The 17,506-nt window shown below is 31.6% G+C and overlaps 1 protein-coding gene across 13 annotated transcripts in view; it reads left to right on the forward strand.

Annotated features, from left to right (window-relative positions):
- Positions 1-17,506, forward strand: part of LOC134712810 (peripheral plasma membrane protein CASK-like) — a 156,001-nt gene that overhangs the window by 45,683 nt on the left and 92,812 nt on the right. For 9 of the 13 annotated variants that reach the window (XM_063574709.1, XM_063574706.1, XM_063574715.1 and 6 more), the window contains exons 5-9: positions 1,299-1,376; positions 4,474-4,649; positions 9,071-9,127; positions 15,422-15,597; positions 16,041-16,160. In XM_063574709.1, coding sequence (XP_063430779.1) covers positions 1,299-1,376; positions 4,474-4,649; positions 9,071-9,127; positions 15,422-15,597; positions 16,041-16,160 — 607 coding nt within the window. The remainder of the gene's footprint in view (positions 1-1,298; positions 1,377-4,473; positions 4,650-9,070; positions 9,128-15,421; positions 15,598-16,040; positions 16,161-17,506) is intronic. The other 4 variants (XM_063574717.1, XM_063574710.1, XM_063574711.1 and 1 more) reach the window with 1 other exon arrangement.

Genomic DNA, 17,506 nt, shown 5'->3' on the forward strand with positions numbered 1-17,506 from the left:
GATGAAGAATAGGTTGTAAGACATCCTAATGTTGATCTAATACAATTTACTTTTGTTAACAGCCTACTGTGTAGGTAATTGTTACTGCTGATACTAATGTCCCTGAAGGTCATCAAAATATTAATAATCATTAACTACCTCCAGCTAAAACATCTACTAAAAATCAAATCTTACACAAGGTTAGTGACTTTGTTTTCTTGGTGCGTTATTGGGAACAGCACTGAATTCCATTTCTCATTCCTTTTTTCTTGTGAAGAGCAAATATTTTATAAAATATTATAAAATTGCATAGTTGAAAAAGTTCTGTTCTGACTTGTGTAGCTATGTTTTCTTTCTCAAGTTGGTTTTTCAGATACTGTAAGCATGGAATAAATCCGAATGATGTACTTGTCTATCTTGCAATGTTCCACTGATCATGGGTCATGGTTGATTTTAAGTTTTGAGGATAGATCAGTAGATCAGCTGTATTTGATAGGGTTCTTCTGACCTTGACCTCATTTACATGGATCATTGATGCTAAAAACTAAATTTTCTGATACTTGCAGAAAACAACATAAATTCAATGATGAACCACAAAGAAAGCAAGACATTTCACAGTGTCCACTTTTGTTTGTATCTTTTTAATCAGTATCTAAGAACAACTCATATGGTTTATAATAGAGAAATAACTTGAATGTGACAGAAATTAAGTAACACAATTGATAAGCATGATATGTAATAATTTGTTTGTCTATTTCTTTTTTTTTAACAACAAATATAGTCTTTATTCTAAAGATATCTTGTTACAATTATACTTCACTGTCCAAGCGCCAGTGGAGTATTCCTGTGAAAAAACTTCTGAGTTGCCAGGAACATACTCAGAATATAATAAACAATATTACATAAACTATTACAATATTTTCAACTTATTCTATTAAATCAATTTCTTCAAATTTATGAAAAATACATTTTGAGAAATTATTTTGCTTTCCTTCATAACCCTTCTTAATTCCTTTATAAACAATTCATACACATCTATATATTTCAATTTTTGCTCTGAAACATAGTATGACTTGAAAATGCAAAAACCTAAAACTGTCAAAAAATAGTTAAAACCATAATAACCTTTATCTGATATTTTGTATCCAAATACTAATTGTTTAACTGATATCTTATTGTTTGTCTATTTCAGCATGTTCAGTATGGATGGAGCTGACCATTGATAAGCATGATATGTAATAATTTGTTTGTTTATTTCAGTATGGATGGAGCTGACCATTGATAAGCATGATATGTAATAATGTGTTTGTTTATTTCAGTATGGATGGAGCTGACCTTTGTTTTGAGATAGTTAAAAGAGCATCGCTTGGTTTTGTATACAGTGAAGCAGTTTCCAGGTAAAATTACATTTCCTGTCATAATCATAAATTATTCTAAGAAATATCGATTTTCATGTATGTTGTGGGTAGAAACAAACCAACAAAACACTGTAGAAAAAGACCAACAGCAGTCTTCAAAATACTATATAAAAACAAAAGGCTTAAAACGCCAACCCACCCTAAAAGTGGTGATGATTTATTGTGTTCAAGAAGGGTAGACAGATCCTGCTCCAGTTGTTGTATCTATCACGATGATCTGGTGAGAACAGAATTCTATTTAGTCTCATTTAGTGATTGCAAATTCAAAAGGCCAATAAAAACACCATGAAAAGAAACTACTAAAACACAAACAACAATAACAAAACATTAAACATTAAACATAAGGCAACTGGACATGGGATGAGGTAGGAAGGGATTAGTGGACTTTGTTTAGACTCAAAACAATAACCAAACATTAAACATAAGATCAGGCAACTGCACATGGGATGAGGTAGGAAGGGATGAGTGGACTTTGTTTTGACGCAAATTCAACTATCTAATGAAAGAAAAATGTCTCTTAGTAATAAACTTCCTTCTACAATTACTAACATATTTGGATTTGTTTACAGGACATATTATGACATATCGTTGTCCCGTCGTCTGTCCATCCATTTTCAACATTTAAAAAAATAACTGAAAAATGCTTTAACCAATTTGCTTTAAGGTCTATATTTATTGAGATGAGCTCCCTTTGGATTATGTATTTTGAATTTAATGTTAACTTGTTTTGGGGTCTTTAATCGTAAAAAGGGGGATTTTTCCAGTTTTCAGACAATAACTCAAATATGCTTTGTGCAGTTTTCATGTGTGGATGTCCATTGATTTTAGATTGTACTTTTCAGAGTTATTGAGGTTTTATTCATTTATTTAATTTTACAATACAATGAAATGTCAAAAAACACTTTTATATTGTAATGAAACACATTAAAATCCTTTTTATACGAAAAAGAAAGAAGATATTGACAATGATTTTAGAATATGTGTTTCTCATCATATGCTATTGTGATTATTGAAATGTGATTTTACTACAAATAAGCATGAGTATAGTATTGGAGTTATCTAAGATGCAAAGCCTAAGATCCCAATAAACTTTACAGTTAACCTTTTAGTTCTTTGCATTTGTAACCAGTATTTATCATGATTGAAATCTTTTAGCTGCCACAAACAAACAAACAAACTCTCAATTTGTAAGATTTTATGATACTATGTTGACAGAACCTTTTAGAGGAACTTGACTTGGCCTTTTAAGAATTTGAAATTTCTCCATTGATTTGATGTGAAGTTACAACAGAGAGAGAATAAGCATTAACAGACATCAGGAGATGTCATCTTACTAATGAGTTCATACAAATATCTCGTAAATAGAAACAGAAAACAAATGTACAATTAACCCTTTTTTTGGAAAAGCAGTTGTTGATGGATATAGTATATTAATGATCCTGTCCATGGACTTATATCTGGTGGCTCCTCTTTTAATTAACTCCATTTGTGTATTCATTTGGTCACCTGACTTGTGATATTGAATTGAATCTATCTCAGGTCTCATTTTATTCACATCAAATGATTTTTTACAGTGTATTCCATAATGTCATGAACCATCATGCATTTTGAAATGATTCACAATCACAAATGAGACCTAGATACAAACACAAATGATATCTTAGGTCATTATCTGACAGTCCATACAGAACATTGGAATTATTAATCTAGGAGATGATCTGAAATCGTTTGACTGTTTTGGTGTGTGGTAGTTAAAGATAAAATCAGGTCAAATTAAAAAAAAATAAAAAAAAAATTAATATAACCTTTCTAGAAAAGATGAACATTATTTATTTAACTGAATCTGTCTTTTGTAAATAAAAATGTACCAATGTTATAATATCCGTATGTTAGACTTCAACAACAGTAGGGCTATACGTTACAGTAACAACAAGACAAATGACTTTGGAGTATGAGCTATTAAGGTTACATGAAACAATTATTGACTTATGATGTCCAATCATACAATAGATGATTTTTCAGGCATTGATAAAGCTTAAAACCAACAAAACAGCAAACTTCTATAATTGCTTTATATTTGTTTAGTCGCTTAGGTCAAATCAAAGGACAAAATCACAGACAAAATCAAAATGAGGTTTACTGCTTTTCTTGCTAAATTTGGTAGTCCTGATAACCGATTTCAGATTAAAAAATATATATATTAGGTCAAAACTTCTAAATGTACTTATGTTTTTCTATATTATTTTGAAGTCACTAAGAACAATTGAATTCTTATTCCTTTCATTTCCAATTTTACTGGAATCTATTAATTGACAGCAGTTTCTTAATTTGAAGCCATCAAACCATAAATTGATGATCCTAATAGTTACATGTATATTGCTGATATTAACATTGAAATACAACTAATGATATCATTTATAATGTTAAAGTATCTTTAGATGAAGATATTATTTTCATTCTGATCAATTGTGAATTATGTGTCACTAAGTTCTTGAAATAATCCAATTGAAACTTATATAATGTTACAATTTATCTTGTAATAGCAGTTTTATTTCTTAAGAGCAGTGTAAGACCGTTAGAAACTGAAGTGATTATAACTTGGATGAGAATGCATTTATCATTTAATTCATTAATGATGCAGAGGAGCTTGGAGGTGTAAGCCATCTACTGCAAAGGATGGTAGCAAAAATGTTTTGATGAAGTGAACTAAAATCAAACTGATTACATTTTGTATTACAAAATAGTAAGATGACATATTTTAAAGTCTTTTTTATAGAACATAGCCCTTCTGTAACTTTCTGTCCTTTCATTTGTTTTAAAAGAATTAAAACTCGCCCTAGGGCTTTCTAAAGATGAATGCACATTAAAAAAACTCCAGATAATCTTAAGAAAGTACATGTAGAACAGATAGTTTTAACCAAGTCCTTAAGGCTATCTTAATTAGCATCTGTAAAGACAAACACTTCTCTCACTAAGCAAAACAACTACTGTTTATAATGGATTAGAAAACTAACATTGAGGCTATTCTTACGTAATTATTGAAACTGATTATTTTGTATATGCTTGTCTATTGTAGTCATTATCTGCGTCAGATACTGGAAGCCGTAAGATACTGCCATGCTAACAACATCATTCATCGGGACCTCAAGCCACATTGTGTGTTGTTGGCATCCAAAGAAAACTCAGCGCCAGTTAAACTCGGTGGTTTTGGTGTTGCTATACAGATACCAGAATCTGGAGAGCTATCAGGAGGTATATAAGAATGAAACTTTAGTTAAAGTTCAATCAGAGTCAAGGAATTCAGGTTTCTTTGAATCAAATTTGATAGAAATCCACCTGATAATCATGGTTCCTGAAAAAGGATACATGATAGAATAAGAAAGTACCAGAAAACCTGACTAACTTTGATCTCCTTGATAGAAATGTCAACTCCTGTCCATAGTGGTATTGCATTATATAATAAGTAGATTTGAAGAAACTGAAATTTTAAAAATTAATTACATATTGTAGAAAAGTAAACAATGTACCACAACAAAATAAATAGATGACATCATTATTTAGAATAGTAGTGACGTTAAAAAAAAAAAAAAAAAAAAAAAAAAAGAATAGTAGTGACGTTATGAACCCCATATGAAATTTACTACCCCTTAAGGATCCATAGGGGGTCACCACTTGGTGGTGTTAAACCAGTCACAATGGGATAATTTATCTGTGGTTTCGATGAAGTAGAGTAAAAGAGAGTGACAAAAGATACCAAAGAGATAATCAAACTCATAAATTGAAAATAAACTGACCATGCCATTGCTGAAAATGAAAAAGACAAACAGACAAACAATAGTACACATGACACAACATAGAAAACTAAAGAGTAAGCAACACGACCCCCACTAAAAACTGGAGGTGATCTCAGGTGCTCCGGAAGGGTAAGCAGATCCTGCTCCACATGTGGCACCCGTCTTGTTGCTAATGTGATAACAAATCCGTAAATAGTCTTATTCGGTAGGTCACATTCATGAAAGGGAAGGGGATTGAAGTTATGACGTAAAAACATATATCCGATATCATTTGTGAAACTGTTATTCCATAAAGGTCAATCAACTTGTGATGGTGTCCGTAAAATATATGAAGGGATGATTTCAACTGCACCATTTGGAACTCTTGCCTTGGTTCTATAGCTTCCTTGTGAGCAGCAACCCTTTATCAAGAAAATCATGATAGGAAATGCAAGCACAGGAATATTGTATCAATTGGGAGATATATACCCCGTATGAAGGTGCTGCTTGAATGTTGCTACTTAGAAATGGAAAGTTCACAATTGGAAAACTGAAATCATCTGTTTTGTCCTAAAGTATTTTTTTCACCCCAAAAAAATATGAGGTTATTGCCAGTACTGTTGCCAGGAGCATACAGTTTAAAAAGAAATTTATTTTTCCAAATTTCTCTTGGCATAGAGAAGATAAGTAAATAATTTATAATTAGAGAAAAAAAAAGAAAGGAAAAACTGAATTTTTAGAATATGGATTATGTCTTGCATGGTGCTTTCTTTTCCTGTTCATAATAATTTTAACATTAGCATGGTGTTTACTTTCACGAACTAACAATTGAAACATTTCTCTGCAGGGCTTTTAAAACCTTGAAACATACATTGAGAAAACAGCAGTTTGAAGTAGCAAGCAACAGCAGTTTGAAGTAATTAAGATTGCTTTCATCTGTTTGCATTAGCTTTAATATGGATTCTGGTTAATGTCCACATCTATTACAGCATCATTTTTATTTTTAAAACAAGATTAGAGATGGGTGAGGCAGTTGGGCCTTGTTTTGTTGAAATCTGTCATAAAAGATACCAAGTTCTTTTTGTGTGAATATTATATACTTAGGAGATAACTGTATTCTATTTTAAGCTCCGACGGCATCAATTGGGGATTTGATGGTCGCAAATTAAGATTAAGTTTACTGGCGACGCCTTAGCGGAGACAGTAAACGGGTATTTGCGACCATCAAATCCCAAATTGATGCCGTCGGAGCTCAAAATATAATATTGTTATCTCCATTCTAAAAAAACAGAGAGAAAACAACGTTAAAACATGTATTTAAAATCTGTCATATGCCGTCTGTGCTTGCACGTACGTCCCATAGCATCAATTGTCAATTGATGCCATGTAAGAAAGTGACGTTATCCAATCAAAATGAACATAACAAACTTTGTTGCATTAGAATATAGAATTATGGTGTTAAAAAGTGTCTATATGTTTTGTGCAGTTCTTGTCATTTATGTAAGGTGTACATGTCAGTCTAGAATGTATCATCTTACCTTGACCTCTTTTTCATGGTTCATTGGTCAATGTTAGATTTTTGTGTTTTGGTTGGTCTTCTTAATAATAATAATAATAGGTCAGGTATGTTTGATGTTTGGGATAATTATACGATGTACATGTCTGTCTGACAGGTATTATCTGACCTTGACATCCTTTTCATGGTTCATTGGTCAATGATAAATTGTTTTGTAATTTTGTCATTTCATCAGATGCAAATTTTCTGAAACTTATACACAATGCTTATTACCACAAACTTCTATGGTTCTTGAGTTATGTCCCTATATATCTTTGTATGCAAGTAGGGGCATCTTGTGTTTCCCATGAACACATTCCCAATTTATTTTCCTTTAAAAATTATACAGAGATTGAAATAAATGTTTTTTAACTTCTTACACTGGTCAAAAGACATTTTCAAAGTCATATATTTTGAAAAATTTGAAGAATTTAATAGGTTTGATATAGTTTTAGCATTTGCTATTTGGCCCTCACCTGATTTTGAATTAGGTTTATATCACTGAAATTTAGGCCAATAATGTAGAAAACTAGAATCTATTATAATCAGGAGATGTCTATATGTTAACAGTTCCTTGACTTTTGAAATAGTTGTTGTATATTAGTATTCATGCCTTGCTGTTAGGGGAGACATTTTAGTGGATCAACTCCTTCTTTTGGCTTCATGAAAGTAAAACATTAAGTCTGAGTGAGTGAGTAGTGCATTGTATGATAGACAGTTTATTGGGCCATTTAACTTTATAATGATGATTGAAGTCTTGAAACAGACAATAAGGAAAATAAACCTTGATTTTCAGCCAATATTAAGACACTGTATTTATCCTCTAAGACAAGAGAGCTTGTATTATGTTGGTTTGTCTGGAATACAAATTAATTTGACTATCCAAGCAGGTAGCTTTAGATCTAGTTTTTACTTAGTGGCTATGTAATTAAGTCCCTCGGGTCCAAATAATGCAATCTGGATTGAGAAGAAATAGGATGGAAAGATAATTCACCATTAAACACAGAAAATCATTTCATTCATGTTACTTAAAAAACTAAGAACAGATTAATAGAATAACAATATAAGTTTTTGTTGGGAAATATTACAATGAATAGTAATGGCAAATGGATGTTTGAAGGCTAAGATTTATAATGATTTAGAGTATAATTACTTTAGTTTTAAATGTTAATTTGCGAGTGTATATATAACTTAAGTGTTTGGTGTTGTCCTCTTTGTTGTAAAATAATATTTTTATATTTGAGTAAATTCCTTATTTTGTACTTTGAACCATTCTTGCGAGATCACATTTAAGTATTATTTATATAAAAAAAGGAGATGTTGTATGATTGCCAATGAGACAATTATCCACCAATAAATCAATGTAATCAATCTGAGGCAACCATCTGGCCTTCAACAATGAGAAAACCCATACTGTATAATGGGCTATAAAAAAGGCCCAACATGAAAAATGTAAAACAATTCATAAGAGAAAACCAACAGCCTGATTTATAACAAAACAATTTATTTTTATTTTTATAACATATATGACAGACATGAACTAGCAACAAGCACTTAACTACAGGCTCCTGACTTGGGACAGGCACATAACCAATGTGGTTGGGGAAAACATGTTTGTGAGGGCTCAACCCCTTCCCTGAATGGGGATCATTAGTTCAAATCAAATGGGTTTAGTGCAAATAGGCAATAGACAATCTGTGGAACACATGACCTTGTGCATTGCCAAAATATGAGTAAACAGTATCTGTATGTTCAGGAGTACTCCATAACTAAACATGTATAGCAGTATATATGAAGTTATGTTTTAATTTTTTAATTATATACATGATAACCTGTTTATCACTATTTTCTATTGCAATCTCAATAAAGTTGGCATACTACATCATAGTGTTCTCACTCTTCTCAACTTTATTAAATATTTGGATATATTACTGATGAAAGGACTTAGTTTTCTTTTTGCATTCAGTTTGTGGTTTTTAGATATTTAGTACCGGTAGTTATTTTATTTTACATTATTTAAAATTTAATGACTGGCAGAAGCCTTTTTTTTACGAATTGCAGGTAAATCCAGGGGTTGAACCTGTATTGATTTACCTGTTGATTTTATTGAGCCTATATATAATTGGACATAATTCTGTCACGATATTTAGAATGAAACAATTTGTTTTATCAACCCTCCCCTCCCACAGCAAAAGATGAATGGTTAATATGTTAGTTTTAGGATTCACTTATTTTAGAAATGCACACCATATAATCTGTTATAATTTCTAGATATGTTTTGCCATTTTGTTGTTTCTTTGCTTGTTATTTGTTTGATGTTGTAAAAGCATGTTATTGTGTTACAGAGGAGCCTATTCTTTATGGATTGGATCCTTGGGTTGATTTGAGACCTGATTATGTCGGTAAGACCTAACATTACTAACTGTATAGATCATTTTATATGGCATGGCTTATACTTTGGGTTAGGCAATAATGGCTCAATTGAACACAAAACTTTACTCAATGTTTTAAAAAATTAAATTTTTTTTTTTGGGGGGGAGGTTAGGGTTTTGGAATGTATTGGGCTGGAAAGACTGATGAGTAACTATAGACTAAGTATAGAAAACGCGTTAAGAGTGATTCCAACATTGACTTGTTTAATAATTATTTTCCTCTTTAACTGCTATTGTGAAAATTAATGAAGATCTAAAAGTCAGTTACATTTATGATCAACCCATTTTGAAACTGGTGCATAAATAGTTTGTGTAGTTATACAGTTCTTTTTCTAGTATTTGCATGCCAGTCTCCTTTGATTAAACAAATATGCTTGTATTTTTAACCATTAGTTTTATCACATAGTTTGTCACATACTAATGAATAGCACGTTTTATACAGCTCCTAGAAAATTTAATATCTTTCCTTACTAATACTCAGCAATGATAAAATACGATTGCTGTTTTTGGACCATTCTGCAATATGACATAAGTGCACTATGTGGCATTGTACATGTATTTGAGTATGTCTTTCAGGGCCATTATTATAATAATTATTGATAACTTATATATTAAATATCCTTTTCAAAGTCAGAATTCAGTTTGATTTACCCCTTAAAGAAATATCATGGTTGACTTATCTTTTCATCAAAATAGCTGACAACATTACCTGATGATGATTAATTGGTGTTTAAGGTTCAGGTACACATATAACATGCACATCAGAACAGGAGTATGGAAATGTGTTATGAATTATGAACTCTCCTTTGTACAAGAAGACCAGCTCAGGTTCGCTAGGTAATCTTTCCCAGACACGTTATTCTGACTGAGGCAACCAATCATTGCTCTTGAAACTAAATGCTGTGTGCTCAGTTTAAAAGCAGCAAATACTAATTGTGAAGTGTTTGGATTCACTCAGCCAGTAATCAAACCCACACCCAAGGGGAGCATACTACCATAAGACAATAGACCATATTAAAAAAAATCATTAACTGCCCATCCCTGGTTTTCAAATTATTGAAACAGATATTTTTTATATATTATTGTATTTTCTATCATTTTTACTTTATTATTAAGGTTGAAATTGCATTGCTAACTTTACTTCTTTTAGGATAGATTTGGGGAGTGTTACAAAAATTGAATTGACATATTTTTTATTTGTTTTTTCATAAATTGTAAATCAATTTTCTCCTGTAAGAATAGAATGGAACTCTGACAGAAATTTACATGAATTCAGTTATAAAATAAGTACAATGTTTAAGGATTGAAATTGAACAACTTGAATAAAAAGACCATCTCTAAATATAGTACATTGATATGATATGGTAGATATTAGATTATCTTATAAAAGTCATATATTTTTCATATTCCATACTATAAATCAATGGCAATTAGATTACGAACATGATACTTAATATATTGTACAGTGCAAAAAAGTATCAAAAGGAAATGGAAAAATGTTATCCTCCCAACTCTAATAAACTTTTGCAGAAATACCCTAAGGACATCAAAGCTGAAAATTTTGACTTGTGATCAGAAATAGAAAGCAAACCATTGAAAATGATTGAGAAGGGAAATGGGGTATGTGTCAAAGAGACAACAACCCAACCATAGAGCAGAAAACAACCTAAGATCACCAATGGGTCTTCAACACAGCGAGGAAATCCAGCACCAAGAGGTTGGCTTCAGCTAGCCCCTAAACAGATGATATAATTACACCCAAAAGTACCTGGTCGCTTGACTCAGACGATACATCACATAATTATAGTCCCTCTGATGGACAAAAGATCCCATCTTCCTTTAAACCATCGGTAAATTGTTCTAGAGGGAAGTGAAAAGTGTTGATGGACAGAAGATCCCATCTTCCTTTAAACCATCAGTAAATTGTTCTAGAGGGAAGTGAAAAGTGTTTTCCTGAGTATTGTAAACACAGGACTTCAAGAAAGTTGGGAGAGCTAACAAGTTTGCTAGAGTCGGCAACTACCTATATGGCGTTATTTTATTGTGATGTTATATTTTACTCTTTTCCAGCAAAATTGCATAATTCCTTAATCTGTAATAGATGAGGAGAAAACAAAAATCTGCCATAGCTTTTATTTGTTTGGCATTTGAAACGTCATGTTTGCCATAGATTAGGAATCAGGGGTAGGCTTCACAAAAAATAATTACGACTAAAATTGATCCTAAATCATGTACAATTCAGTTTATGATCGATCTTAGTAATAAGATTTTTTGTGAACCCGACCCCTGACATAGATTTAAGTCCTACAAATATAAAAAGGGTACACAGAGTTCTTGGTTTCGTATAATGCCATCACTTGGCTTCCACTTTCATTGTCATAAATGTGTTCTAGATCTTCTCTTCTAAAACTACTTAACTGATTTCAATTTCAATTTTGGGATGAATGATCCTAATGGTATCCAGTATAAGTATTGTGACCTAAATTGTCAATCAACTCTTTATAGAGTTATTGCCCTTTCAATGATATATTTTTTTTACAAAAAAAAGGTTATTGTTGAAGAAGCAGATGAGTTACACAGTCTCTTTATCTATATTATTATTCATACCTTATTTGTACCTTAAATTGAATTTCATATTTGTGCTTTCCTTGTTATAAATAAGAGTTGACTATCGTTCAAGTCTACTTATCCCTCTATAAATACTTATTTTAGTAATAAAGACAATCAGTTCTCAGACAATTGCTTTGTTTAAGAGTGCATTACTAATAAATGCCTTAAAGCATTGAAGATTTGATTTGGACTTTCAGACAGCTCAAGTAGTATATTTCTATAAAATACGACATCTGTAAAAGAAGGTAAAATGCATTTTATTACAGACTTTGTTGATGGGAAGAAAAGGAGAGTACTTTTGAGTAGCACAGTGAAGTGGTCGCCAAATTTCTACACGAATGAACAATTCTATCATGTTTGCAATATCCGGCATCCATCACGATTTGGAGTATCCAATTTTCTCACGATTACCCAATAAAACGTGTAATAACCGTCAGTCTTAACAAGCAGCATGAAGTGTTCATTACATAGTCCAACTGAAATGAACGATATATTTGATGATTTTTCTGAAAATCTAATTTCTAAGAGGATTTAATTGGAAAATAACAATATTTAGGTACTGCCAGCAGTTACAAAATACAATTATTGTAATTAATTGATATTACAACTGCTGACAGTTAGGATGATTTGGGGAAGATGTGTGTAGGATATCAGTCAGGCAGTATAACTTATCTCATAACCAATTATACAAGTTTCAGCTAGGGAAATTTATTAATTAAATTCTGCATGAAAAATTTATAATATGTAAATATGAATAAAGAGTTTAAGGTGTTGATAGCTCTAATAGATATGAATTATTAATATACACGACCTAAAACCTAATGGGATTTATATAGATAAGAAATAAAAGTACAAACTTTGTAAAATCTTGTTTTATTGTCTGGGACAGTTTGATTTATTTTGTCTGTAAATATTGTCCCTAGTGTGAATAATCTTTTGATGAGCCTGCGACTTTTGTCGTAGAGCCTGCGACTTTTGTCGTAGAACTTCATGACCAATGAAATACCAAATAGCCAATAGGAATATCACAAGGACAAACAACACCATGACCATCAGAAGACAGACATCTAAAAATAAGCTGCTCCTGTTCCAATGGTGGTGTTCCACTGATGGTGCTGACCACTGACGGTGCTGACCACTGACGGTGCTGACCACTGGTGGCAGCAATATTTTCCATAATTTTTAAATGAAAGTTATGAACATAGCTTAAATCAGTGAAACCCAGTAATTGTATGTCATGTAGATGTGATTTTGTTAATGATTCCTTACCTTATTATTTATTTAAACATGCCCTGAAATGATATAGATCAAATACAACACAATGATATAGATCAAATACAACACAATGATATAGATCAAATACAACACAATGATATAGATCAAATACAACACAATGATATAGATCAAATACAACACAATGATATAGATCAAATACAACACAATGATATAGATCAAATACAACACAATGATATAGATCAAATACAACACAATGATATAGATCAAAGGCAACACAATGATATAGATCAAATACAACACAATGATATAGATCAAATACAACACATTGATATAGATCAAATACAACACAATGATATAGATCAAATACAACACAATGGTATAGATCAAATACAACACAATGATAGAGATCAAATACAACACAATGATAAAGATCAAATACAACACAATGATAGAGATCAAATACAACACAATGATATAGATCAAATACAACACTTTGATATAGATCAAATACAACACAATGATATAGATCAAATACAACACAATGGTATAGATCAAATACAACACAATGATAGAGATCAAATACAACACAATGATAAAGATCAAATACAACACAATGATATAGATCAAATACAACACAATGATATAGATCAAATACAACACAATGATATAGATCAAATACAACACAATGATATAGATCAAATACAACACAATGATAAAGATCAAATACAACACAATGATATAGATCAAATACAACACAATGATATAGATCAAATACAACACAATGATATAGATCAAATACAACACAATGATATATATCAAATACAACACAATGATATAGATCAAATACAACACAATGATATAGATCAAATACAACACAATGATATAGATCAAATGCAACACAATGATATAGATCAAAAACAACACAATGATATAGATCAAATACAACACGATGATAGAGATCAAATACAACACAATGATAGAGATCAAATACAACACAAGGATATACACAATGATAGAGATCAAATACAACACAATGATAAAGATCAAATACAACACAATGATAAAGATCAAATACAACACAAGGATATAGATCAAATACAACACAATGATATAGATCAAATACAACACAATGATATAGATCAAATACAACACAATGATATAGATCAAATACAACACAATGATAAAGATCAAATACAACACAATGATATAGATCAAATACAACACAATGATAGAGATCAAATACAACACAATGATAAAGATCAAATACAACACAATGATATAGATCAAATACAACACAATGATATAGATCAAATACAACACAATGATATAGATCAAAAACAACACAATGATATAGATCAAATACAACACGATGCTATAGATCAAATACAACACAATGATAAAGAGCAAATACAACACAATGATATAGATCAAATACAACACAATGATATAGATCAAATACAACACAATTGTATTTTATATTCAAATTTAGCAAAATTGAAACCCCTTGTTTTAAATATATCAAGTATCACACAAGTTTTAGCAGAGTTTGATAGATGGCTTAATCTATTTTCTACCATATGAGTTGATGTATACCATTTAAGCCCAAATTCTGTAGATTTTAATAAAAACTTGCATTACTGAGTTTACCATTTAATGATGTTCATAAATATTGTTTTTTGAGGGTTGACAAAATGTATAATGGAAATTCATTTAGCTATTTTTTATACAAAAAACAGCTGTTTTTCTTGTCCTCTTACATCTAAACTGCTGCTATGGTATCTCTTCAATAAAACATAACTTTCAAATGTTTTTGAATATTCCAACATCGTTGAACTCTCCTGTTCACAATATTCCTTCATTTATCAATTTAAATTTAAAGATATCATAACCTTTTTGTCTCATTAACATCCATCCCATAGATTTCCTATTTCAGTATTGTATTTTTTTAACATTTATTAAAAGTTTGTACTGTGAAATAAGAGCAGAAATGTGAATGTACTAATGTAATACAAAGGTATAGCTGTTTGCTTTATATATCAATTTGGAAAGATTTCATGTATACAAAGGGCAAGAACAAATGAAGTGTATCAGTTAAGTATGTTTTCAACACTGTGTTATAATATTATGAATGAAATGGCTGCCAATAGAACATAAGTTTAAAGAAGAGGGGTACCTGCCTAAAACTTAAAGATTTTATTGACGAGGTCATGAAAAAAGTTTTTTAGCGCAGAGAAAGAAATCTGATGTATTACATGTATTAACAGTTAATGTCTCAGATAAGTGATTGAAATATCCTGTTTATTGTTTTCCAGGTTAGGTTGTTCATCAGAGGACTATTTATAATCTTCTAATATTCATGCATTATCTTTGTAATATTAATTATGAACAAAATTGACATACATATGACTTATTTTGCAGGTAGAATAGGCACACCCCAGTTTATGGCTCCAGAGATTGTGAACCGACAGCCGTATGGAAAACCAGTAGATATGTGGGGGTGTGGCATCATGATGTTCATACTGCTGGGTGGCTATCCACCATATGTAGGAACCAAAGACAATCTATTTCATCAAATTGTTCAGGGAAAATATCATGTAAGTTCTTTCTTAGGATCTTGAATAGACCATTGCACAACTTAAAGATTTTTCGAGAATTTTTCAATCTAGAAATACAACTGATCCCAAGGATTGGTGATTGTACAAATTTGAAAATGAAAAATAACAAAAATGAAAAAACAAAAATACAAAAAAAATGCTGTGTAAAATATTCAATCACAATTCAAACTCATAGCTGTTGTGTTTATACTTGCTCAACTGTTCCTGGTTTCAACCTCTGCTGGAAATTCTGGTTTGCTGTCACTCTGACAGCCTTTTGTTCAATATTTATATCAGTTCCACTTACTAAATATCATGACATGGATAAACTTGCCATTTATGTACCAATTGCTTGTACCATCTTTTGTCCATCACTTATTGTTCTCTCATTTCTTATGACTCATATTTCAACTTTTTTCATTTATTTATGCCTTCTATTTCAGCTAAGAAAACATTGGATGACAATATCCAATCCCGCCAAAGATTTGCTCAGTAAATTGTTGGATGTCAACCCTAACGACAGAATTACAATAGAGGAAGCTTTACAACATCCTTGGATAAAGGTAGAGGTTATACAATGTATTCAACACTTCATGTGGGATGGTGGGGGGGGGGGGGGGGGGGAAGTCATGTAAATACTTACAATAGAGGAAGCTTTACAACATCCTTGGATATAGGTAGAGGTGATACAATGTATTCAACACTTCAGGTGGGATGGTGGGGGGGGGGGGGAAGTCATGTAAATACTTACAATAGAGGAAGCTTTACAACATCCTTGGATAAAGGTAAAGGTTATACAATGTATTCAACACTTCAGGTGGGATGGTGGGGGGGGGGGGGGATAATTAATTACAATAGAGAAAGCTTTACAACATCCTTGGATAAAGGTAGAGGTGATACAATGTATTCAACACTTCAGGTGGGATGGTGGGGGGGGGGGGATAATTAATTACAATAGAGAAAGCTTTACAACATCCTTGGATAAAGGTAGAGGTTATACAATGTATTCAACACTTCAGGTGGGATGGTGGTGGTGGTTGGGGTGGGGGGGGGGAGGTCATGTAAATACTTACAATAGAGGAAGCTTTACAACATCCTTGGATAAAGGTAGCGGTTATACAATGTATTCAAAATGTCATTTATTGGGAGTGGAGGTTTTACGCTGTATTCAAAACATTGGCTGACCCGTGTTAAAAGAGATCTCTTGCACGTTAAAGACACCCTTGTAGATTTTGTTAAGAGCAGGTTATGCCGCTACAAGACAGCATTTCCACTCGCATGTTGGAAACGGATAAATATAAGTTGCGAAACTTGTTTCCTAATCCACTATATATAAATATGTTTAAATTAAAACGTTGGTGATTAGAAAGGGGGTATCAACACTGGTACTGTATTCATAATGTTGGTAAATATTAGAAGGGAGAGTTTACACAATGTATAACATCGTTGGAATGGAGGTGGAAAGTTATACACCTCAATAATTACATTAGATGTATGTTTCATTATAATACGTTATTCTGATTGGCTTATTGCACATCACATGTTATTCCGTGAGAAATTGCATCAGACAATAACATTTATCATTCATGATGACACGAGGTCCCACAATAAAGTGCACAGGTGAAATAAATAAAACTTCATAAAAATCGTGTTTTTATAATCCTAGCTAAAAAAATGTAATTATAAGAATTGAATGCTTCTTTTTGTAACTTTATAGGGTTGTAAAAGCGTTGACCGTGCGTACATACAAAATGTACTTCGGTCAACGCTTTTACACCCCAATAAATTTACAAAAAGAAGCATTCAATTCTTAATTGAATAATTTCATTTTGTCACAATAAGGCTATAAAACCTGTTACAACAAAAAGGAGTCATAAGTCTGATTTTGATATCAATTGTTACAAGGACC

This window comes from Mytilus trossulus, chromosome 3, assembly GCF_036588685.1.
Source record: "Mytilus trossulus isolate FHL-02 chromosome 3, PNRI_Mtr1.1.1.hap1, whole genome shotgun sequence".
Lineage (NCBI taxonomy): Eukaryota > Metazoa > Mollusca > Bivalvia > Mytilida > Mytilidae > Mytilus > Mytilus trossulus.